General features: G+C 37.8%; 1 protein-coding gene across 5 annotated transcripts in view; it reads left to right on the top strand.

Moving 5' to 3' along the window:
- The window catches only part of CASK (calcium/calmodulin dependent serine protein kinase), a gene marked incomplete at both ends in the record, with an annotated part of 204,646 nt that overhangs the window by 178,446 nt on the left and 1,851 nt on the right, over nt 1–24,349 (top strand). For 3 of the 5 annotated variants that reach the window (XM_080613241.1, XM_080613242.1, XM_080613245.1), the window contains 7 exons: nt 1,335–1,370; nt 4,029–4,225; nt 5,478–5,593; nt 10,906–10,986; nt 11,078–11,158; nt 17,463–17,665; nt 19,882–19,965. In XM_080613241.1, coding sequence (XP_080469367.1) covers nt 1,335–1,370; nt 4,029–4,225; nt 5,478–5,593; nt 10,906–10,986; nt 11,078–11,158; nt 17,463–17,665; nt 19,882–19,965 — 798 coding nt within the window. The remainder of the gene's footprint in view (nt 1–1,334; nt 1,371–4,028; nt 4,226–5,477; nt 5,594–10,905; nt 10,987–11,077; nt 11,159–17,462; nt 17,666–19,881; nt 19,966–24,349) is intronic. The other 2 variants (XM_080613243.1, XM_080613244.1) reach the window with 1 other exon arrangement.

A 24,349-nucleotide genomic window follows, 5' to 3' on the forward strand; every position in this document is an offset into this window, starting at 1 on the left:
GTAAGATTTCCAGTTCCACACAGAGAAAGTGTGAAAGTTTTGTTGGTGCTCATCTGCCATTACTGTGATACTTATTGTGTGGTCAGTGGAATATTTTGTCCTGATGGTAGAACCAGGGTTATATATGTAATTCCCCATTTTCTGTTTTTAAGGGGTTTTTTCCAACATACACTTCTCATTAAAAGCCATAGAGTGAATTAAATGTTAATAACTGTAATGTGATACTCAGTCATCCTTAAATCATTGTTAGCATTTTCCTCAAAACTGAGCGAGGGTTTAAAGTGGAAGTTTTGTTTCCATCCTGAACTTGGAAGGAGTGTTTGAAGAAGGAGTAACTGTGCAGTTGGTATTTCAAGATATTTTAGAAGCTTTTAAGTTTTGTGTTTTGAGAGACATCTGGAATGCGTACTGGTTTCCGCTATCTGAGTTAACGAATTGGTGTGCCCTCTGCTGTTGTGGTACGTGCACATACTTTGTGAAATATGAGCCTTGCCTGGATATGAAAAGCAAAAGGAAGTGGCTTTGAACTGCACTACAAACCAAGCTGTTATCATCACATCTTTAACACAAAGTACTTCCGTTCCATATGTATTCAGGTAGCAAGGTGCTGTTAATTTGCTGTTTTTCTAAAGTATATTTATGTTAAAATTTGTCCTGTTTTATCATTTGTCATTGTTTGGACCAATGTAGTAATGATACATGCAAGTTTCTTCAGTATCAGTGCTGTCAATATTATAAGTTCATGGGACTAGCTAAAAAAAAAAAAAACCCAAACCGAGTAACTACTATTTTGACTATTAGAAATTGTTTGCAACAAGATAAAGTGTTTAATTAATACAATAAAAAAGAATTGAAATAGTTGAAAAATTTAAGAAATTGTTGTGAATTAAATTTCATTTGTAACACGATTAGTAGTTATAATCTTATTCCTCAGCACAATTACTTAAATTATACATTTTTAATAATTTTTTACTATTTATAATAGCCATCCTTCTCTTTTAAAAACAAGGCTAAGTGTTAAGTGGAAAAGGCATTCACGTAAAGAGCCTCTTTCACTTGCTGGTGCTTTTGTGTTGAAGATGCTGAATTATTTATTAAAAAGCACATTCTCTATCTGCTTAAACTTTTTACCTGCTTTCTTCAGCTTGCTGCTAAACAGCCTGGGTTTGATTTTTCTTTAAGGAAAAAAATATTTCTAAACATTGGTCAACGCTTTATACTTTTGTCTGACTTACCATTTACTGTACTGTAGTATGAATCACTAACAAATGATGTTGTATACCCTTAAAAAGTAAAATGAAAATTTCTTCTCCTGGGTTGACTTTATTCTGCAGGACTTGCCATCGACAACACAACCAAAAGGACGACAGGTGAATAGATATCCTCCATGGGAATTTTTGTAAACTTAGCTGCTAGTGAACATCCCTGCTTGTCTTTTTTTTCTGTATGTGCTGGACTAAAACATCTAAGCCTGGAATATTTGGGGTTTTGTTTTTTCATTTTCATTTTTCTTTTTAACTCATTTGTTTGTGGCTAAGTCAAAATAGCTTTGTGTGTGTGTGTGTGTCCATATATGTGAAAGTTACAAAATCAATCTACATTTAACTAGAGATGTTGTTTTAGTTCAGAATACATTAATAGACTTACTGTTGTGCAGTGACCTGTGCAGATTTTAATCTTAGAGGAAAGCTCAACTTTATATTTTGGCTGAAATGGAAACAAGTAGGGCAAATGTCTAATACTTTAAAACATTGTACTGACAAAGATTCTAAAGCTTAAGTTGGTCTATAACTAGTCATTAACAAAGCTCTTCAAAGAAAAACATTAAGGTCAGTTTCTATTAATGTTCAGTAAGTCCAAAGAGAGCCTCTTAAATTTTCAGTCCTAAGGCCTAGATTCAATAACCTCCCTTAACTTGACCTGTTGGTAGCAGATGTCATCATGGACCAAAGAAAGATCTTCCCTCTCCAGAGAATTCCAGGGAAGCCCTTAAGGGCTCTTCAGAGGATTTCCTATGATTCTTTTTGCAATTTTAATAATTTAATTTTTTTTTACTGCAGCCTCCAAATCAACACGTACCATCAAGTGATTTGCATTTCATCTTCAGTAACTTCTCCATTTATATATGGCCCTTCCAGAATCTGCTTCTGAATCTTGAACCATAGACTCAGCCTCTTTATCTAGCAAGGGTTTTAATAATCAGTCTTGCAATTCCATTCAAAATAGTCGATTAACTCCATGATCTGTTGTCTTTGAAAATCTTTTTATACTACCATGTGGATAAATTGGCTGGAATATCTATTACAAGAATGGATTGCTTTCACTTCATTTCCCATGTTTAAAGCTTATAGCTATATGTTTTTTTCAACTTTCTGTTGTCTTCTGTGATTTCCAGCTGAAAAGCCTTCCAAGCTGTTAGGTTTTCATTTGTTTCTCATAAGGTGTTTTTTCCAGAAGAAGAGACTTGTTCAAGGCAACATCAAAATAATGGTGTTCCTTGTACTTACACCATTTACAGTTACCTGTTTTTTTTCAAGAGTCTTTTCCAATTGAACCAGCATATTTTTCTGGTAGCTTGTAATCCTTGAAGACTTTAGTGGCTTGGATAACAGATATATTGCTATTTGTACAAAACTCTTGTTACATTCCATGAACTGCCAATATATGGTGGGTAATGGCTCAAACTGGAGCAGGGACTTGAAAAGCAAGGAAGTTTCTAGATGGTAAAAATACTGCTTATATTTCTAGAACTATATTAGATAAGGTTATGGGGAAGTAAGCGATTGGTTCATTACTGATTACTCAATAGAAAGCCAATTACTGCATAAAAGTAATTGGTTTCAAAAGATCCTATTTTTAGGTAACTAAAAGAAGTTCAGTTGCTTGTTTGAATTCACACACTCAATGCACAGCAGAACAAGGGTCAGATTTAGTATATTACATGTTAATTTATTCATAGGTTGGGTTGCAGGTTGGACTAATATAAAAATTCACTTTTTTAAGCACCATGAATAGTGCTAACACTGCATAGTTACAGCTCTTTCTGAAGGAGAATTTGAGCAAAGTTGAAAAGTGTTAGTTGCAGTTCAAGTGACAGATGAGTTTGCAATGTAATTTTTTTTAATCTTGTCAATTTTTAGTAAGAAAATCAGCAGTAGAATAAACATGGCTGTCTGAGATGCTATTGGATGATGTTTGAAGTTCATACATAGTAGAAATTACCCACACTGGACATGACATTTAATTCCAATTTTAAGATCCTTGGATGCATCAGGGCTGTAATTAGCAACCACAACTAGAGATCGATTTTTATTTTCTAGAGTTGAGACCTCACTAACACACAAAGCAAGGATTGATATATTATTTTAAATTGTCAAGACAGAATCTGAATTCTTTCTGTTAATGTTCCTTAGGTAGTAACTTACTCAAATTGTTAGTTTTCATTTATATGTGAGTAGACTTTTACTGAAAAACCCATGCAGAGAATTCCCAGATTCCTCCCAAGTAACTGTATGTGGTATGTGCAACAGAGGACTTCTTGTTAAGTCTTAGAAAAAGTACTGATTTTCCAGTCTAAATACTAAAGATCAGTACTGTAGCCTAAATCTTTTATATTCTCCAATAAAATTTCCTGTCAGACAAATTTTTAAATCACGGGACTTCAGTTGGAAAGTACAGCACAGTTCAGCTGTAAGCTTCTGGCTTATAGTCTGTAATATTTCATGATAGTCAATATTGATTTGAAGGACTCTTTATCAGTTTATTACACGAGTTCATTTTTGCTGTCAGGTTTTGCAGTATGTAGAAGACTGCTTTCAAAATAACATCATATGTCTCCATTGTTTGCTGGGAGGGGTGTTTCATTTTCAGCTATCACTCAGTCACCCATGCTTTTGCCATTCTGTTTCTTCCTTTGCTTGTTGCAAACAATATATGTAGCTACATGCACACAAAAAATTTTCACCTGTTACGCTTAATACTGTACCTGTAATAATATCACAGTGTCTTTTATAAACTCTTTTTTTTAGATATATGTAAGAGCACAATTTGAATATGATCCAGCAAAGGATGACCTCATTCCTTGCAAAGAAGCTGGCATCAGATTCCGAGTTGGGGATATTATCCAAATCATTAGCAAAGATGATCATAACTGGTGGCAGGGTAAACTTGAAAACTCAAAAAATGGTACTGCAGGTCTTATTCCTTCTCCTGAGCTTCAAGAATGGTATGACTTTAAGTTTTCTATAAAAAATAATTTGCCTTTGTTTTTATTTCTATCTTTCATGCTTTTCATTGTTGTATAGCTTGGTTTTGTATAATTTTTTATTTTTTCAGGAAAAAAGTGTCTATTGCTTCAGCTTGTGCGGCATTGATTTTCTTTTTTTCTTGTACATGCGTAGCTGTAAGGGTTATGTGCAGTATCAGATGTGTGGTTACATTAGAAAAATAAGCACCTGTGTTAGTAAACATTGTGCTTTCTGATATACTACAGGAAACTAGGATTGAAGGCCACATATAAATTATTTATGTAATGGGGTCAAATTAGTTTCTCTTTGAGGTTCTAAATAGTGCTTTCATTGGTACTGCTTACACGTAAGTGCTGCAAGAACAAGGTGTTAGCAAGGCATCAAGCACAAAGGTAATTGTGGGAGTTTTGTGGTTTCTCTCTTTTTCATTTTTCTTGTGAAAGATAAAAAGTAGAAAGAAATCACAGTGTAAAAATTCCTGAATGACAGATTCAATGCACAGCAATGGCACTGAGTACCAAAAAAGCAATGCAGATCCTTTGAACAACCTCTTGCAGAAGCTGGTTAGTAAATATTTGAAGTATATCAGCACAAAATCTGCAACAAGTACTGGGCTGTGAAAGTCACGATCATAACTCAAGAAAGTGTATCAATATGGAGAACATAGCCCAAAATATTTCATAAAGATTTGCTACGTAAAAGAATTTGAGTGCTGTAAGGGTTTAACAGCACCTGTGCCACCTGGACTGACTAAAGATTTTACTAGAAGAGAAACAGAGGTAGACTATACATTCCATCTGAAGACCTCCCTTGCAAGCCCTGACACAAGGGAAACACTGGTACACGTTGCAACAGGAACACCTGCAATACTTCATCCTAAAGATCGACCTTAAACCAGTTCCACAACACAACTTGCTCTGTAGTTAATTTAGACCATAGTGGTCTTTTCAGATCTGATGCGCTTCCAGTCTAATCTGCTGCAAAGTGTCTATAGCCAGTTTAGTAGCTACCCTTCCTCCCATGCTCACTTGATCTGTGAGCTTTAAATATCTGTCCTTATGAAGATTTTCCTTATATCAAAGTGGGTTTAAGTCATTCAAAAATAAAAGGGTTTGAAAGGTTTTACTGTACTCTTGTACTATTAAAAGTCTTATTTTTCTAACTCATTCTGTGTGGCTTTTTAAAACTCAATAATTACAACCAAAAAAAATTTTCTCCTTCATATGCCAGGCGAGTTGCTTGCATTGCCATGGAGAAGACCAAACAGGAGCAACAAGCCAGCTGTACTTGGTTTGGAAAGAAAAAAAAGCAGTACAAAGACAAATATTTGGCAAAGCACAATGCAGGTATGAAAAAAAATACACTAGTATCTTTAAAAGGTTATATTTTTCACAGTCTAAACCTTGCCACTAATTGTTCAGCTGGCACTGTTACATAAACCTAATGAGGTACTTAGGAATATATAAGTAAAATTCTAATTATTATTACATTATTGCACTGCTGCTTCTTTGCTGTTTAAACATATAGCTTAATCAGTGAGAGGCAAGCAACAACACAAACGCATCATAATATATCCTAATACAGGCTATATATGCACCAATTAAATAATATAAATCTCTATTTTCACATTTCTTCTCACCTGTGCAATCTTTGTGTGGCATCAGAGCTCACCATGTATCAGTGCTACAGAATTTATGTTTCCTTAAAACTAATTTGAAAATAAATTCTTAGAAAGTCAAAGAACAAAAATTGTCATTTATAGTCCTTAATTCGCCATCACATTTAAGGTTTTCACAGTTAAATATAAAATTACTTGTTACCCTGAAAACCTTTATAAGTATAGATTGGAAGCTTTAACTTGTTCACTTCCTTTGGCTGGTTTGACATTCTCTTTATTTTAATATTTCCACCCACTGCAGTAGCACTAAACCATGTTTTACTAATTATGACCTTAACAAAAAGTGTTGGGATTAAATTGGATTTTATGACCTAAAGTCTTTGACAGTACTGGTTTTTAAGTATTATCGGTTGCTTCCAGCATACATTCCCACAGCACCGCTGCTCCCTTCAGTTGTGGCAATATAACTTTGTGTGGCCATGCTGTTAACTGGATTAACTGAAGAACCACTTGACAAAAAAAACATTGATTCTTTTTCTTTAAGGCAAATACATTTCTTAATATAGCTCACAGTGCAGGTATATAGTTAATAATGTCAGAGTGACTAAGCACAGCATGCTACAAAGGAATAAGCAAAGGAAAGAGGATGGCCAGAGGAGGAGCAGGCAATACTTCAGGGGCAAAACTAGCTCAAAGACTTTGTATCAGTTAAACCCCTGTGTGCTGTGTGGTGCTCATCTGTCAGCTGGGGCTAACCCTGAAAGGAGGTAAATCTAGACTTCTCTGTCTTAGAATCATAGAATCATAGAATAGTTAGGATTGGAAAGGACCTTAAAATCACCTAGTTCCAACCCCCCTGCCATGGGCAGGGACACCCCACACTAAACCATGCCACCCAAGGCCTCATCCAACCTGGCCTTGAACACCGCCAAGGATGGAGCATTCACAACCTCCCTGGGCAACCCATTCCGGTGCCTCACCACCCTCTCAGTAAAGAATTTCTTCCTTAGGTCCAATCTAAACTTCCCCTGTTTAAGTTTGAACCCGTTACCCCTTGTCCTGTCACTACAGTCCCTGATGAATAGTCCCTCCCCAGCATCCTTGTAGGCCCCCTTCAGATACTGGAAGGCTGCTATGAGGTCTCCACGCAACCTTCTCTTCTCCAGGCTGAACAGCCCCAACTTTCTCAGCCTGTCTTCATATGGGAGGTGCTCCAGTCCCCTGATCATCCTTGTAGCCCTCCTCTGGACTTGTTCCAACAGTTCCATGTCCTTTTTATGTCTTGATGTAGGGAGTGCATTTTGGAGAAGGTTGACAGCACTTTGAGTCACACAATTTGCTTGCCTTAGTGCTTGCCACCATCAGTGCTGTTAGCCACTTTACATCAGAGCACAGTGTTTGCCAAAAATCAGAAACATGGAATCATAGAATCAGCTAGGTTGGCAAAGACCAAGTCCAATCGTTACTCCAGTGCTGCCAAGCTGACCACGAAACCGTGTCACTAAGGGCCTCATCTACACCGGTTTTGAACACTTCCAAGGACGATGATTCCACCACTTCCCTGGGCAGCCTGTTCCAATGCCTGACACATAAGTATTAAAAATTATGATAATGACAATAAAAAAAAAACCCTGCTCTTTTCCGAATATCATCTGACACTTTCCTTTCCCCCTCAGAAGTCAAAAGGTTAATGAAAGCACTGATTACAATCACAATTCTCTTAGAAATGTTCATTGAGCTTTGTGTCCTTGAGTTACTAAAGGTGATGCCAGTAATATTGCAGAGAATTATGCCAAATGTAGGATATAAAAAGGTTCACAGAAATGCTACGGTGCTCACTGAAGTTTAAGGTGATACTGAATTTGCCTTCTCTGAACGACTCTTATCATGTCTGCTATTGTTAGTCAGAAATACAGCAACACTGGCTTTTGCAAGCCATCAGTGCATCTGTCTCAGAATAAAAGCCAGATTTTCTCTTCTGTTAGATCCAAAATAAGTATGATTAATTTGGCTCTGAGAAGTCTAATCAAAATGTAAAAATGTTGCTCTTACAATAAAGTAGAATTTATTTCCCTTACGTCTTAGTATAAAATTCAGTAAATTGTTTAGCAGTGTGTAATCTATTTGGGCTTCCATGTTATTTTTGTCTTAGGGATGAGACTGAACTGGGGTACTGAGAAATTATCTAGTACAATACTCCATAGTCAGCTAAGATATGTGTGGCTAGCTAATGATTTGAGAGTGAAGATTTTGCTGTGATATATTGGGATATTACTGGAACTAGATATTAAATTATTCTGCAAATCAAGCACAGTTTGTGAAGTAGAGGAAAATATTTCACTTACTTTTTACAATTAAATGCAAATATATTCTCCTTTACAAGAAAAATACCCTGTTTTTCTTTCCTCCATACTTGATATTAAAGTATTGTGTCTTTCAATAGACAGTTTCACAATCATGCATCTTACCATTGTAAAGTCAGTTTTAAGCCAAAGCCCACAGGAAAAAAAAGAACTATTTTTCATTATTAGTCTCACTGACATTTTTATAAATGCTTTAGAGATATACTGCAGTGATATCGAGGTATATTTTTTTATTTATTTTACTGAAGTGTTATTTCAGGACTTCATAAAAGAACAGTCTTTAGAATATACTAGAACTTTGCTTCATATTATGCATAATGTAGAAAATTGCCAAGCTTTTATAGAATATGTTTATCATTTCTTAATGTGATTTATTTGCCTTGTGTTTAGACTACTGCATGGTAAAGTTTATTTTGTGCATATACTTTTTATTTTACTAATATATTACAAGCCATATCTCAATGACCCCTGTACATTTTTCATGCTGTCTTACTCCCAATGGCCTCTGTGCATGTAAGTAACCTGTCAAGTGACAATGCCTCTTTATTTGCTTCTTACTATTTCCTTTCAAGATCTCCTTTTCTTTATTAGCTAGTAACACAGAAGCATTAAATTTCAGTGTTTAAATGTGCCCTGTATTCCTTATCTTGTGTATTAAAAAATTAATCATTTTTGTTTTGCATTTGAAAACCCTACAATCATTAGTGAAATCCATGTTGACTGAGACACATCTTCTCCATGCTGCTAGTCTGTGATGAAGGCATTAATATGTATCATTTCTGTTGTTTGTTCTTGTTGGTTTTATCTAACATACTGTGGTTTTGTTCAAGAAGAAAATAAAGGATTGATTTTTTTCAGAATCATAGAATAGTTAGGGTTGGAAAGGACCTTAAGATCATCTAGTTCCAACCCCCCTGCCATGGGCAGGGACACCTCACACTAAACCATGTCACCCAAGGCTCTGTCCAACCTGGCTTTGAACACCGCCAAGGATGGAGCATTCACAGTTTTATTTATTTTAATTATTTATTTTCTTTAATGGGAAAAGATACTTGCAGGCCTAGATGGTTAGAATGGGTAAACTGTTTAGCATGTTGCAGATCTTTAGCCCTTTCTAATATTAAAGGAATTTTTAATTAATTTAAATATTGTGAAGTTGCAAAAAGGACTGTAGTAATAATTCCATGTGTGTGGAATGGAAGAAAAATATGACTAGATTCTTGCTTTTAGTATTTGGGGAAAGGTTGAAAGAGATTCTTTAGGATGAAATTCAAAATGCTTCAAATGGACTAGGAAGTTTTCATATCTGTATCTTTTCACGGTCTTAAAGCTGAGTATGTCAATTGGCTTGATCTGCAGTTTGACCAAATTGAAGTAGTTATACTTTTTCTCTTCAGTAAAAAAGACTGCCAGTGAATTGAAAAATCTGCCCTATAAAAAGAAATGCATTAAATTAAATCCTTTGCTGCTTTAACTGGGACTTTTGTACAAAGAGCCTGTGCCTTCTGGTACACTCCACAGTCTTAATACTGATCTTGGTGGCTGGAGACTTCTGGAGCAAGCAAACTAAAGCTTCCGCTTCTACTTTCCTACAGGGTTTTGGAAAGGGGAGAAGGGATATATCTGGACTTTTCCTAAAAGATGGATAGGATATAGTTGAGGTTAATACACCAGCTTAGGACTTGGAAACACTCAGAGATTGCATACTTTAGATGCAGTCTCTCCTCCCTTCTTTTTATAGCATGCATAAATACAGAACTGAAAACTCGTTCGTTATTCTGCTCACAATTGCTGATTGCTGTGATTTTTATAAATGTATTTAACAGCCTCCTGGCTTCTTTTTTCATTAGAATTCTGCAAGAATTACCAAAGATGATGTATTACTGGGCACAGGAGGAATAAGCTGGTTTTAATGAACAAAACTTGATCTGACAATTCTTGTATACCTTGGCAATTGACAATAGGCTGATGGGCATGATGGAATTCATCCAATTTCAACTGCAGTTGAAATTCTGAAATTGTACTTTTACAATTTTTCCCTAAATATGGTGGAGGTTCTGTTATGTAATGCCATCGCTTTTCATTAGAATTCTTCATTCTGTCACGAGTTTTAAAAGCATGTCCATTTAACTAGCACATGTGTTTAAAGAGAACTCTAATTACAATTAATATGGTGGTAGTTTTGAAGAATAAATACCACAAAGTATTAAAACTCTTCCTATGCATCAAAGTATTAACACTCTTCTCTATACATTTCTCATAAATCTTGTTAAAACATGACTATGAAAATATTCCTATCTTTAGTGTAAATAGATGTTCTCATGTTGTATTCATGTTGGTCACTGTCTACTGATTTTTCTTTAGTACTGCAATTTCTTAGGAATGCAAACATGAATGGCATGCCATTTTAGCTAATTTTTGTGGTCTGCTGAATGCTGCATGAAAGGACATGCAAACTTTCCTGAGCATTTCAGTACCTTTTTTATTGCTTTTTAAAAGTTTTTTTTTAATAAAAAATTTTGTTTAAATTGCATATGAAATGCTTTTATTTTCCATAATACATCACTTTGTATTATAAATCTAAAACTTGCTAAAATTATAATTTGTACTACAATTAATTATTACCCTTAATATGCCTTTTTTTCTTATCCCTGTGGGGGTTTCTTTTGTGTTTTAGTGTTTGATCAATTAGATCTCGTCACATATGAAGAAGTAGTAAAACTGCCAGCATTCAAAAGGAAAACGCTAGTCTTACTAGGTAATTTTGAGTTATTATTCTGAACACAATAGCATAGTTTTGAATCTTTTCTGGTGGAAAAATTATCATTCATTTTTGTGTTGTGGATTAGGTGCACACGGTGTTGGAAGAAGACACATAAAAAACACACTCATCACAAAACACCCGGACAGATTTGCTTACCCCATTCCTCGTAAGTAGCAATATTCAATGTGTACTGCAAAATTCTTTGTATCATCCTTGACAGCACACCTATTGTGCTGCTACATGTGTTTAGTTCTGCTTAGACGAATCCTATCTTAAAGGTGGAAACTATGATACAACTGGGTATATTTCTTCTTTTATTTTTTTAGGGGGAAGTGTAGTGAGTAGCACCAAGTATATTTCTTAATATTCACAAACCTTGTTAAGCACACCTTTCTCTAACCGAAAGATCTGTTAATTTAGAATGAAGGTTAAAACTTTTTTTTTTTTTTGCTAATTTTATATTTACAGTTCAGATAAGACTGGAACAGTCTTGACATTTAAAACTGTGGATAGTTCCCATGAGAAGAAATATAAACTGGATTTCGAGGAAGCCTTTAATGTGTACCTTATCTCGATGTTTTACATTACTTTTTCACAGCCTAGCCATGAGGACTGGTATTACACTAAAATAACTTCAGGCTTCCAGAGATGATAATAAGAAAAAGAAAACTCAATTAATTTTACTGTTTACAAGTGGGTTGTTATGAAGAACACTGGAGTGTTTTTCTTTCATGACAACCTCTATCAATACAATCCAGGAATTGCATATCCTACTACATAATCTCTTGGAGATGCACTCTTTTTCCTCAAACTAGGCATTCTGAAACAAGAGTGTTCCAGCAGCTTAATCTGTCCGCTGTGTTTCAGGCTGACTTCAGAAACACCATACGTGCCTCAGAAGTGACATTGATCACTACTGTGCATTAATTTATTTTCTTTATACCTTGTTAGTGCTTTACTCTAAAATGGCGCATGCATGGTTTTCGACCTATGAGGATTTTGTTGTTGCTAAAAAATATTATTTTTAAGAACTTATCTGCACACCTATTTGGAAACGGAGAAGGATTAGTTGGCTGCTGATTTTAGTTCCACAGGCTTGCTTGCTAAAGAGTTACACAAAGACCAGTGCCAGGAGACAGAAAATGCAAAAGACCCAGTAGCTCTTTTCAAAAGCATGAGCCTTTGGATCACCCCAGCAGCAATGCCAAACTGCACTGTTTGTCACACTAGTGTTTATATCTAGACACTAAAATCCTAGATTAGACACTTCAAAAGTGCAGTGCCAGGAGTATTCAATAAAATTGTACCTATATATATATTATATATATACAATCTTGTCAATACAGACAAGATTATATGGGAGGAAGGGAATAGTAACCCAGCAAATATGCTTTCAATTTCAAAGAACTAAAACAAAGAGTAATAAATGCTTTACAGTATGCTTTTCACTCGGTCTCTCTCAAGTACTAACTGTATTGCTGTGAGGAGGTAGAAGCTGAACTAGTGACTTCACCTTCAAATACCTATTAAACCAGACTTGCCTAAACTGTGACGACCATGCCTTAGATTGCCTACACTAGGTTCCTGCTCACTCTGTGGTAGCACTGGAATTGTTTCACTGATTATATAAGGCTAAGAAGCCTATACTGCAAATCAGCATGAAATTCAGGTGCTTAAGCATCAATATGATGTTTAGACGCTTGTTTTAGACATCACCTGACCTCCAGACCCACTCCAGAAGAGCAATGGCCTCCTTTAACTCCTCTGTTATATCTAGTAGTTCCTATATGTATATTTCAGACTTAGGGCATTTAGGGCATTTGAAATAGCACTTTATGCTGGTGTTTAGAGACCAAATTAGTTTGTTGTTAGTGGTATTGTCATGGTTTAAGCCCAGGCCGTAAATCAGAACCACGAAGTCCACTTCCCCCCCCACCTTTCTTCCCTCCACTTCTGGAGGGACAGGGAGGAGAATCAAAAGAATGCAGCTCCCACGGGTTGAGATAAGAACAGTTTAATAACTAAGGTATAACACAAATCACTACTGCTACCACTAATAGTAATAATGATAAAGGAAATAACAAGGAAGAGAATACAACCGCTCACCAACCGGTACCTCACCCCCACCCCGCAGTCATCCAGCCCTTCCGGGGACTCTCAGTTCTACATCCTGGGCATGACGTGCTGTGGTATGGAATACCTCTTTGTCTAGTTTGGGTCAGGTGTCCTGTCCCTGCTTCCTCCTAGCTTCTCCTCCTCCCTGGCAGAGCATGAGACTCACAAAGTCCTTGGTCAGTCTAAACATCGCTGTTATCAGCTCCGTTCCCAGGCCGAAAGTCAAAAACACAGTGCTGCAAAAGCTACTAAGAAGGAGACAAACTGACTGCTACTGCTGAACCCAGGACAGTATCCACCCCTTATTCCATACCATTCACGTCATGCTCAGATCCCACATTTTCAATATACCATCACTTTCATCTCAGTGCACTCTTATCTTAGTGCATGGACCAATCCCTATAAAGCTGCTGAGTCCATTCGGTCCATGATGGTGGGCTCCATCTCTTGTAACAGTCTTTCAGAGCAGGAGAGGCCCATTGCAAAGTCCACCCCTCGATCATGAGTCCATCTCTATGTTGCATCTCTGCCCTGATGGATGGGCCCATCAGGCTTAAAATAATTCACCCTCCCCTGCAGCAGTCTCTGCAACTTGTCAGGGACTCCACACAGCTGCCTTCCATCTCCGACGCTTCCAAAGCACTGGAGGGACCCAGTGGATTAGATACTCGCCCGTACTGTCCCACACACCGTGACACTCATGGCTGTCCAGCCTTGGGGAAAACCTCTTGGTCCCCCTATATCGTCGTCTAACCCCAGGCAAGACCCAAACCTGACTCTGCTTAACTCTCGGGATCAGACAAAATGGTTGTGGGTAGAACACACTCTGTGTGTGTGCCAACATGGTGATCCCCATCACAATCAGCAGGCAGGTCCCAAGGGTACCCAAAGGCCATTCAAAACCTTCAGAACTCTCAAATGATGCTGCTATGCTTGCAGGCTCTCTTACCACCAGCTCCTCTTTTTCTGAGTCCAGATCTTCCTCCTCTGCCTTGCTGGAAAGTGCTGCGGGGTCTCCTGCATCCTCCTGCGGCTCAGGCTCACGGGGCTCGGTGGACGGCTGCTGGGGGATGCTCTCGGCCGCTGCGGGGCTGGGCTCGGCTGTGGGGCTCGGCTCCCCCGCCGCCTCCTTCCCCTCCTCGGCAGCCGCCTCCTTCCCGGCCTCCGGCCCCTCTCCCGGCGCCGCTTGATTCCCGAGGCCCCTCTCCCGAGCTGCTTCGGCTGCCGCCGGCTCCCGGGGCCGCTCCCCCTCAGCTCCCCGCAGCCTCACAAAGACGGAGGCGAGGACGAGGGCCAGGGCAGTGAAGAGCAGCGGGACGGCCAGGTACAAGTCCACGGCCACGTCCATCCCGCCCTGCTGCCGGAGCCCCCCCGTATTACAAGCCGTTACCGTAAAATACAATGAAACAAGAACCTTAGCCCAAGGCCCACACTTGATAAACACTAACACAGCAAATACCGGCTCTAAGTAAGCTACAGCATTCTGAAAATGTGACATCAAGAGAAACAACTTTGAGAGCCAATAAATCAGCATTGTGCCTTGGTCAGATCTGTTGTTATCTCAACCCTTCAAGCCCCACGTTGGGCGCCAAAAAAGAACTGTCGTGGTTTAAGCCCAGGCCGTAAATCAGAACCACGAAGTCCACTTCCCCCCCCACCTTTCTTCCCTCCACTTCTGGAGGGACGGGGAGGAGAATCAAAAGAATGCAACTCCCACGGGTTGAGATAAGAACAGTTTAATAACTAAGGTATAACACAAATCACTACTGCTACCACTAATAGTAATAATGATAAAGGAAATAACAAGGAAGAGAATACAACCGCTCACCAACCGGTACCTCACCCCCACCCCGCAGTCATCCAGCCCTTCCGGGGACTCTCAGTTCTACATCCTGGGCATGACGTGCTGTGGTATGGAATACCTCTTTGACTAGTTTGGGTCAGGTGTCCTGTCCCTGCTTCCTCCCAGCTTCTCCTCCTCCCTGGCAGAGCATAAGACTCACAAAGTCCTTGGTCAGTCTAAACATCGCTGTTATCAGCTCCGTTCCCAGGCCGAAAGTCAAAAACACAGTGCTGCAAAAGCTACTAAGAAGGAGACAAACTGACTGCTACTGCTGAACCCAGGACAGGTATAAATAGGTCATATAAAATATATCACGTACCCTTCAAGTATTATGAGAACCTGATCTGTCTTTCAGCTGACTCTAGGTAACTGAATTTATTCTCTACAACTCTCAGGGATGGATTTTAGTGCATTTTCTGCATTCTTTTACAAAACTGTGGTAGGAGTAGGTATATTTTGAGATAGGCCTTAAGTTGGGTATGGAGTTTTGGGGAGTGCTTTATGAAGAAAATATGTACCTACTGAAAACCTGATTATAAAAATCATGTCACATACAATAGTATTTAATTAAAAGGATTATTAGGCCATACATCTCTTACCACATAGGTCTGCCGAAGCAATATATTCAAAAGTACATTACTGCTAAGTAGCTTTCATCTTTCTGGACCAGAAGTAATTAGGCCCTCACCCACTTTTTAGGCTTATACTTTCACACTGAAGAAGAAAACCTCACAAAAATTTAAGTAAAAAAAAAAAAAGGAAAATACAGACTTTTTTTACAAAAGAAAAGGATGTGGGGGAACTACAAGAGTATGTAAGTTCAGTAGACCTAGGGCAGCAGTGAGTAATATAGTGATATTATAAGGTTTATATAATCCATTGTTCTTGAATTCCTTAAAATAATAACTATGATCTATAATACATCTATACAACTTTTCATCTTTGAAATATGCTAATTAATCCTCAGTACAATAATAGGTATAATTAAAAACAGAAGATGAGCTCAATTTTTTGATACCTTGTTTGAAATTATGATAGGGTTTTTGGAAGATATGGGATTAGATTGGTAAAACGTGGTGGTTGAGATTTGTCACTGACATAAATATGATAGTGGAAAAATATAAGAGAAAACCAGTTTGTGAGGGAATACTAGAAGAAAGAGAAGCAAGTGGATATCAGTGTGCCTGCCTGGGAAAGAGAAGCAGATGGCCTACAGAAGCACAGAATGGTTGAGATCCCTACCTCTGGAAATCATCTGGTCCAATGCCTCTCTCTGCTCAAGCAGGGCCACCTAGAGCTGGTTGCCCAGGACCATCTCAAAGTGGCTTTTGAATACCTCTGAGGATGGAGACTCCATCACCTCTCTGGGCAACCTGTGTCAGTGCTCAGTCACCCTCAGAGTGTAAAAGTATTTCCTTACATTCAGGTGGAAGCTCACGTATTTTAGTGTGTGCCCATTGCCTCTTGTCCTATCATTGAGCACCACTGAAAAGAGACTGCCTCCATCTTCTTTACACTTTCACTTTGGATATTTGTACTCATTGATGATAACCATCCTGAGCCTTGTCTTCTCCATGCTGAACAGTCCCAGTTTTCTCAGCCTTTCCTCATAGAATAGATTCTCCAGTTCCATAACAGCCCTTCAGTGGACTCTCTCCAGTAAGTCCATGTGTCCCTTGTACTGAGAAGCCCAGAGCTGGACACAGCACTCCAGGTGTGGCCCTATTCCCTGAATAGAGGGAAAGAATTGCCTTCTTCCACATCCCGCCAATACTTTGTCTAATGCAGTCCAGGATACCTTTAGCCCTTCTTTGCCACAAGAGCACACTGCTGGCTCATGTTCAACTGACTGTCTTCCAGGACCCCCCTTAGGGCCTTTTCTGGATAGCTGCTTTCCAACTGGTCAGCCCCCAGCATGTACCGATGCATGGGACTGTTCCTCCCAGTGGCAGGACTTGGCACTTCCCCTTGTTGAATTTCATGAGGTTCCTGTCAACCTGTTTCTCCAGCCTGTCAAGGTCACTCTGGATGGCAACAGGGCTCTTTGGTGTATCAGCCACTCCTCCCAGTTTTGTATCACTGGCATCCTTGCTGAGGGTGCACTATGCCCCATCATCCAGATCTTCAATGAAGATGTTGAACAGGCTTGGGCCCAGTACTGGCCCCTGGGGTAAAATGGAGATGTTAATTGAATTTATTAGAAACTGTAAAAACTGTGGGATTTGGACTTTTTTGCTGTTGAAAGCAGCTGATAGGATCTGATAATCTTGACCAGGTAAAGGTTATTTATGACCTTCTGTTCTTCCTCTATTACCTTTTAATTTTTACCTTTTCCCCATCCCTTATTCTCCTTTTCCCAGCCTCTGTCATTCTGCCTACCTCAGGCTCATGCTTCGTGGTTCTATGTGTGATTTGACAGGTCATCATTCAGCAAATAAATATTGATAAACAAAACAAAATGCCATATACAAGCCTAATATTGCTTTTGTACTAAAAAATTTTGTATTTTCAGATACAACCCGACCTCCAAAGAAAGATGAAGAAAACGGGAAAAATTACTACTTTGTATCACATGACCAAATGATGCAGGATATATCAAACAATGAATATTTGGAATATGGCAGCCATGAGGATGCAATGTATGGGACAAAACTGGAAACAATACGAAAGATCCATGAGCAGGGACTAATTGCAATACTTGATGTAGAACCTCAGGTAACTAATGAGAAGTATATGAAAATGGGACTCATCACAAATCAACCTTATTTTATTGAGATACATTTATTTTTATTGACTGCACAGTAGATAAGTAATGTATACAGTAATATGAAACAAAAATCCCTGGACCACCAAGGTATCAATTTGTGAACTAGAATTCTGATAATGGTCTGGTTAGAAGAAAAACAGCGAAAACAAGTTAATACTTCAGCTTGGTATGCAACCACTGTAGCTTGAAAATCTACTTGCCACGTAACTTTTTACTATATTAGCCTCATGTCCAGTGAAATGTATCTAAACAAGTGATTGTCATTGCCTGCTAGGAGTAATGTTTTAGATATTTCAAAAATTTCTCTTTGATGCTGTTACAGATGGTAATCTTGCTCCTGACTGACTCTTGGCTCCATATCACTATTGAGCATGGTCAGAAACATTTGTGGTCGATCACCGATATTAATCCTGTTTGCACAGGGACCAGATCAGTGTTGTTACTTCATAAACTCCTTTCTGTATTGTGGTATTAGACTTTTCAGAAGAAGGTAGGAAGGAAAATCAGGCTCCAAAGAAACACTAAGAGATTGTTCATTCCTTATATAAAATCTTCAGTGGAAAATGCTGATATGTTTCCTTTGTTACATCCGTGTAGTCATGACTTTCTATTCACAGGGATGTGTTTGTATGTTTTGTTAAGTGGGACAACAGGAATATGGACAAACATGATGTTTATATTATTCTATGATACTGAAGGAAATGGGAGGAAAGACAAATTAAAACTGTTACCAGTGTTAGCTGTTTAAATTTGCTGCCTTCTTTCTTTTTTGTGAATGGATTCAGGAACTTCAAATTCTTTAAGAATTTCATAACAGAAATAAGATATCTGACTAAATTATTTAGGACTGTTCACATAATATGCTGGTGTGGTGCTGTTCTGAAAAATAAAAACGATGTTCAACAGTTCTCAGGGAGAGCAGCATTTATACTTACTTGAAATTGAGCAGCTAATAAAAGCAAACTCTATTGATAAACCTTTTCAACTTGCATTATTCAGAAACATCACAATTCTCAGAAGCCATTTTAATCTTTCTTAGCATATATTTACATCTGGTAACAGCCACCTTTGGTACACTTCCTCTACCATGTGTATAGGAAACCTCTTTCTTAACTAGCTTCCTCATGCATCCATCTTAGCTCATTAAGACCAGCCTGTCTGTAGACTTATTCCTAGTTATCTTACACCACTTGTCTTTTTTCCCTTAGGTACTCCTAGTTACGTGAGTTTTCTTGACTGTCATATATGGGATTTATCTCTCTGTTTTGAGGATGTTGGCATAGATAATATACATAGGTCAGTTTCAAGCAGCAGAGAGGAACACCTCTTTAGCTTGGGAAAAGGATGGATTGTGAATTGTCTGTTTGTTTGCTTGTTTTAAAAAGAAAACAAACTTTGGAAAATACAGGAAGTAGAAGGAGCAAAAGACTGGCCTTTAGCCTTACTTCATCTTGTCCATCCATTTGAGTTCAGCTGACATATGTTTATTTCCTTTCCTGCCCTTTAGTCTAGCTTGGATCTGTACCAAAGTTTTACATATGGCAGCTCTGAGTGTCACTCAGTAAATTATGACTGAGTCAACTTCTAATGATAGTTCTTTTCTTTTGTATAGATTTGGTTCAGGGGATTGGTGCTGCATTTACTGCATTAGTGCTATGCTCACTTTTTAAAAACTTCACTCACATCATATTTTTATTTGTTTCAGAGAATAATAATGAAGAAGAGTTGGTAGAAAAACTTAGAAAAAAAAAAAGTAGAAAAAATTATATTCTAATCGGTATTTATTCTAAAATACAGTTGGCTCTTTTCCCCATTTATGGCATGACTAAATTTTTTTACCTGTTGTTAATCATTCAGTTTAAATGCAAACAGAATTCTTAATCTTTGAGACTGTATGGGAGGAGCCTCTCTGAAAATGCTAAAACTTTTATTGTCTTGAAAACTCACTTAAATTAAGGATAAATATACAGTTCAACCACCAAAAATGTAAAATAATGCAATAAGCTAAATGTCTGTATTACAAAGGTCTTGATTCTTCTTCAGTTAAAAACAAATACCAGTGTTGGTAAATCATGATTTTGTATCTTTTGCCTGTGCGACTAAACTTGTTTCACATTGATTGTTGGAGGATTCTTCTAAAGCATCTTTTTTGTTTTTCACCCAGGCATTGAAGGTCCTGAGAACTGCAGAGTTTGCTCCTTTTGTTGTTTTTATTGCTGCACCTACGATTACCCCAGGCATTAATGAGGTATGGCATATTGCAGTCTAATGTCTTGCCAGAGACAGCATTAAGGATGAGATTCAAATATGCAGATAAGCCTCTTTAATTGCTTCCTTGTCTGTAAATTGAGAGGCAGAAAGACAGTTGTATGGCAGCATTATTAAGTTGATTGAGATATATTTATTGTTTAGTAACAGATTTTTCTAATACGAAATTCAAACTTCAAGTTAAAGGATCCATATGATGCATTCTAAAAATACATATTCTTTTATTTCATTCCCTAGCCTAGAGACCTGCTTCCAAATCCTTCACAAATTATTAGCACAAATTACTCAGTTCTGACTTGCGATGCTAGCACTAAATCACAGCTGGCCTGAACTGAAGAAATGGATGTGCGTGACTGTGCTGACATCCCACCTTTATCTTTTTCTATGCAGCAAACTTATGTGTGAGAAATAGGCTTATTAGTTTCAGAGACTGTTCTCTAAGAACTAGAAGCTTTGACTAAAGGGTTAATTGCTTCTAGAACAATGTTAAGTATTCATGGAGGTCCGCATCCTGAATTTCCTACATTGTTTTTATAGAGTATCCACTCTGCAGATTACTACTGATATCAAAGATGTTATCAAGCTATTCTGGATTTAGAGCTCACAACAGGGCAAACAGTATTTATATGAACACTTTATCTGCTCAGCCTTTTTTAAACCATGATATTAAGGTATTTAATCAATTGGATCTGACCATGAATCTCTTCCAAGTCTCCTACATCTCCTTGATCATGCAAAAATAGACTCAGAATCCCTGTTTCTATAGAAATGTAATTATAATATCATAAGTATGAAACTGTAACATTACTGCAGAGGCTTGCAGGAAAATAAGGAACAAGACAAACATATTAAATGCCAATACCCTGAATGATTATTAAGGTAGCAAGTGGGGAGTGAAAAACATTGGCCTCGAGCTGCAATTTTACTGGCAGGTGAGGCATTCTACTAGTTCACTGTTGCTGAAGGGGCCAATTCTCTCCAACTTGCTTCTGGGACACATACTGCCACTCTGCACTGGCCATGGCACATACTAGATCCTTTAGTGAGCTACTTTAGCTCTAAATTGGATTTTTGTCAGTTTTGAAGCATCTCACGAAGGCCCTGACAAGCACCAATGCCAGAACAAGCATTCATTATGTTTTATGGACCCATACCCTAACTGGTAAATGTTATGAGCGTATAGATGAAGATATCTCAAGACATCACAATCTGCAATGCTAGTGAAGTGACAGTTTGTCCAACTGCAGGTGTTGATGTATGCTGTAAATTAGTACAATCTTGAGAATATACTAAAAATTTGTATTCTACACTGACTTTGCCTTTGTGCAAGCAAATGGCATGACAGCAGTTAAAAAAAATAACTGTTCTTAAGAAAAATAACTGTTCTTAGGATGTGTCAGGCAAGCATTGTGCTTATAGCAGTGCTCAGGCAGCCAGGTACCCTGCAGAATTATTTGACTGCCTGGGTTTGTTGCCTCCATTCCTGTGTATCAGCTCCCACATAGTATTACTTGCCCTCACTCATCTGCCAGTAGTACTTAACTTTTAATCTTCCAGCTGTAGGATATAATACAGAGATAATTTGGGGCAGTTCGTATGAGGCAGAAAATGTTTTCTATAGTACGCTGGGAAGAGGGACAGAAATGTACCTTTTATAGTAGTGGTGGGGACTACTACTTCTTCATGCCAAAGAAATATTAGTAGAAGTATTATGTTCTAAATATTTGCATTCATGCTGTAAGACTGTGTCTTTATTTTAAGCTTTTGTGACTAAAGTCTCTTCAAACAGGGTTTCACTCAGGCACATGAATTGCTGAACTGAGGCCATGCTTATAAAGCATGCTAATTTATGGATCATTTAAGGAAAGGGAGGGGCAGGAAATCATAATAGCAACAGACCTTATCCACATACGGGATCCTATTTTCAAAGGTTTACTGGCCTGCATGAAGCAGATATGCAAACTGTGTCTGTGTGTGAGCAGTCGGCAAGGCAGCTAACAAAGGTGGAGAGTGTGTACCATATTTCCCATTCATGCTTACTTTCTGAAGAGGTTAATTTGCATAATTAGTATCCCTTTCTCTTTATCCTCTTATCCTGCTTTGTTTATTTTACTTATGCTTTTTGAGAACACTTCTGTAAATGACTATCCTTTTTCCCCCCTTATGTTTTCTTAAATTTCATCTCTGCTTTTGTTTTCATTTTCCCGCACTCGTACTAATTGTACATAGCTGCCAAAATGGTGCAGAAAATTGCCTGTAAGTACCAGCTAGGGGCGGACAAGGTAGTCGTGGTTATTTCAGTAGTTTTAGAACGTAGATATGCTTGTTCCCATTTAACGTTACTTTCGCCATTGGAATAAAAAATTAATGTAATGATGACTTCAGATACCTGCAGTAAAATCATCTGCTAGTGAGAAAGAAACTAGAGCATAAAGTTTCTGCTCTTACAGCTGTAGATCTGAACTTTGTGGTAAAATCAGCGCAGAGGCCTGGTCTTAAAAGTATCTCTCTCAAGACACTTTAACCTGTCTCAGACCACACGAAGTAGCTCAATAATCAAGGACCACACAGCAAGACATAGGAGACAAAGTATTATGCTTCCTAACAGAATACAGCAGTGCACTGTGAGCAATTCTGCAAAGCACAAAACCAATAAAAACCATATAGGAAATATCCCAGAGTGTAACTACCTGTCTAATCACAAAGAAAGCTTAAATCAGATTATTTCTGTGCTAAAACAGAGAGAAGAGAGGATATCAGGAAACAGTGGAGTAGTTCCTCTTTCCTCCAGCTGTTTTCTACCTCACACTGCCCAGGCAGCAACAAATAGGAGTTGACAGACTCCACTTTTTTGATCTAAATCTTTATTGAGCCATGTGTAAATCTTTATTGAGCCAAATTATTCTGAATTTTAGCTATGCATTCTCCCTTCCTACCACCAAAGAATAAAAGTATATTTTCTCAAGAACTGTGCAGTCCACCAGCTGTTTAAATTGAGGAGAATGTCTTTCTGTTGAAGCAAAATTGGCAAAGGCTTGATGGTATGTTTATACATTATTCACAGCCTTACAAGGGAATATTAGTAGTTTGTTAGGCTGTGCTTTGACTGTCACAAGTGGCAGCTATTGGCCTATGTACTTTAAAGGCAAAAAAAAAAAAAAAAAAAGAAACCCAGCCCTCAGATACTAAAGGTACTACTTGTGGCCATTATGTACAGGTGAGAGATTTCACGGATAAAAGCCATGTTTCACTCCTTTCTGTCCCACCTACGGTGGAGAAGGAGAGAAGATTCGCCTGTTACATGAGAGCTGAGGAAAGAAGAAAAGACGGAGATGTTCTACTCCCAAATGTGGAATTAATGGAGTTGTGGCCACTCATTTGTCTGTCTGCAGCTAGCTGAACATTTCAATAAATACCTTCTTTCTTGACGCTATTGAGAGCATAAATGTTGGAGAATATTCTTCTTGGAGAATAATCTGAGGCGTTCACTATTCAAAATTTAATTTAGAAATTTTAAAGAAATTGAGAGGATCTTACTACAGCAAAGATTTTGAGGAAGTGTTAACTTCAAAGATGCATTTAAGACTTACACAGAGGAAACAGCAAAGTCTGATGTGGTTTTGAATGTACAAATAGATACTCACAAAACACAAACACAGATGAAATTTGGTCACAGAATAGAACAAAAATCAAGAACTGTAATCTCTTTTTGCAAAGCTTGAAAAATTTTGACCTATTTGAAAACTGTTGCAATGGCCTTTCTCAAACTTACTACTGCCCCTAAAAGTTTATGAAAGAAGTAACATTTTACCTTTCCAACAGACTAGGAAATTTAGATATTCCAAGATACAGTAAAGTTAGATCTAGGAGAATCTAAGACAGAAAAATATTAAAAATCAATTAATTTTTGAAACAGTTTTGTGACACCTATATGTACAAGCTAAAAATTAGTATTCATTCTTCTTTATGTACCAGTTGAGGTTTTTTTAAAGTGAGATCACCATAAGTTTTTAAGATTTTTATTGTCAGTCACAGTAAGATAGATGCTTTACTGAGAGAAGTTTATTCTCATACTTGTATGTAAAGATGACATGGGAAATCTGAATAGTATTTAAAATGCTACATGGGACTTAACAGTTCTGAGGTTTCATGGGGAGTTTTCATGTACTGTTAGCCTTGTGCCATGAGATTAAAACTCTTTTATAGGTGCAACATGATTTTGTTAAGACTGGCTTTAAACATAAAATAAATCTGAGCTAGACGTATTTAAAGCACTGGAAATATTCTGCTTGACAAGTATGGTTTTATTTTCTTTGTAGGTTAATTTAAGCAGAAAAGTTTTGATCCTCTGCTGGTATAAATTG

The sequence above is a fragment of the Psittacula echo genome (assembly GCF_963264785.1).
Source record: "Psittacula echo genome assembly, chromosome: 3".
NCBI lineage: Eukaryota > Metazoa > Chordata > Aves > Psittaciformes > Psittacidae > Psittacula > Psittacula echo.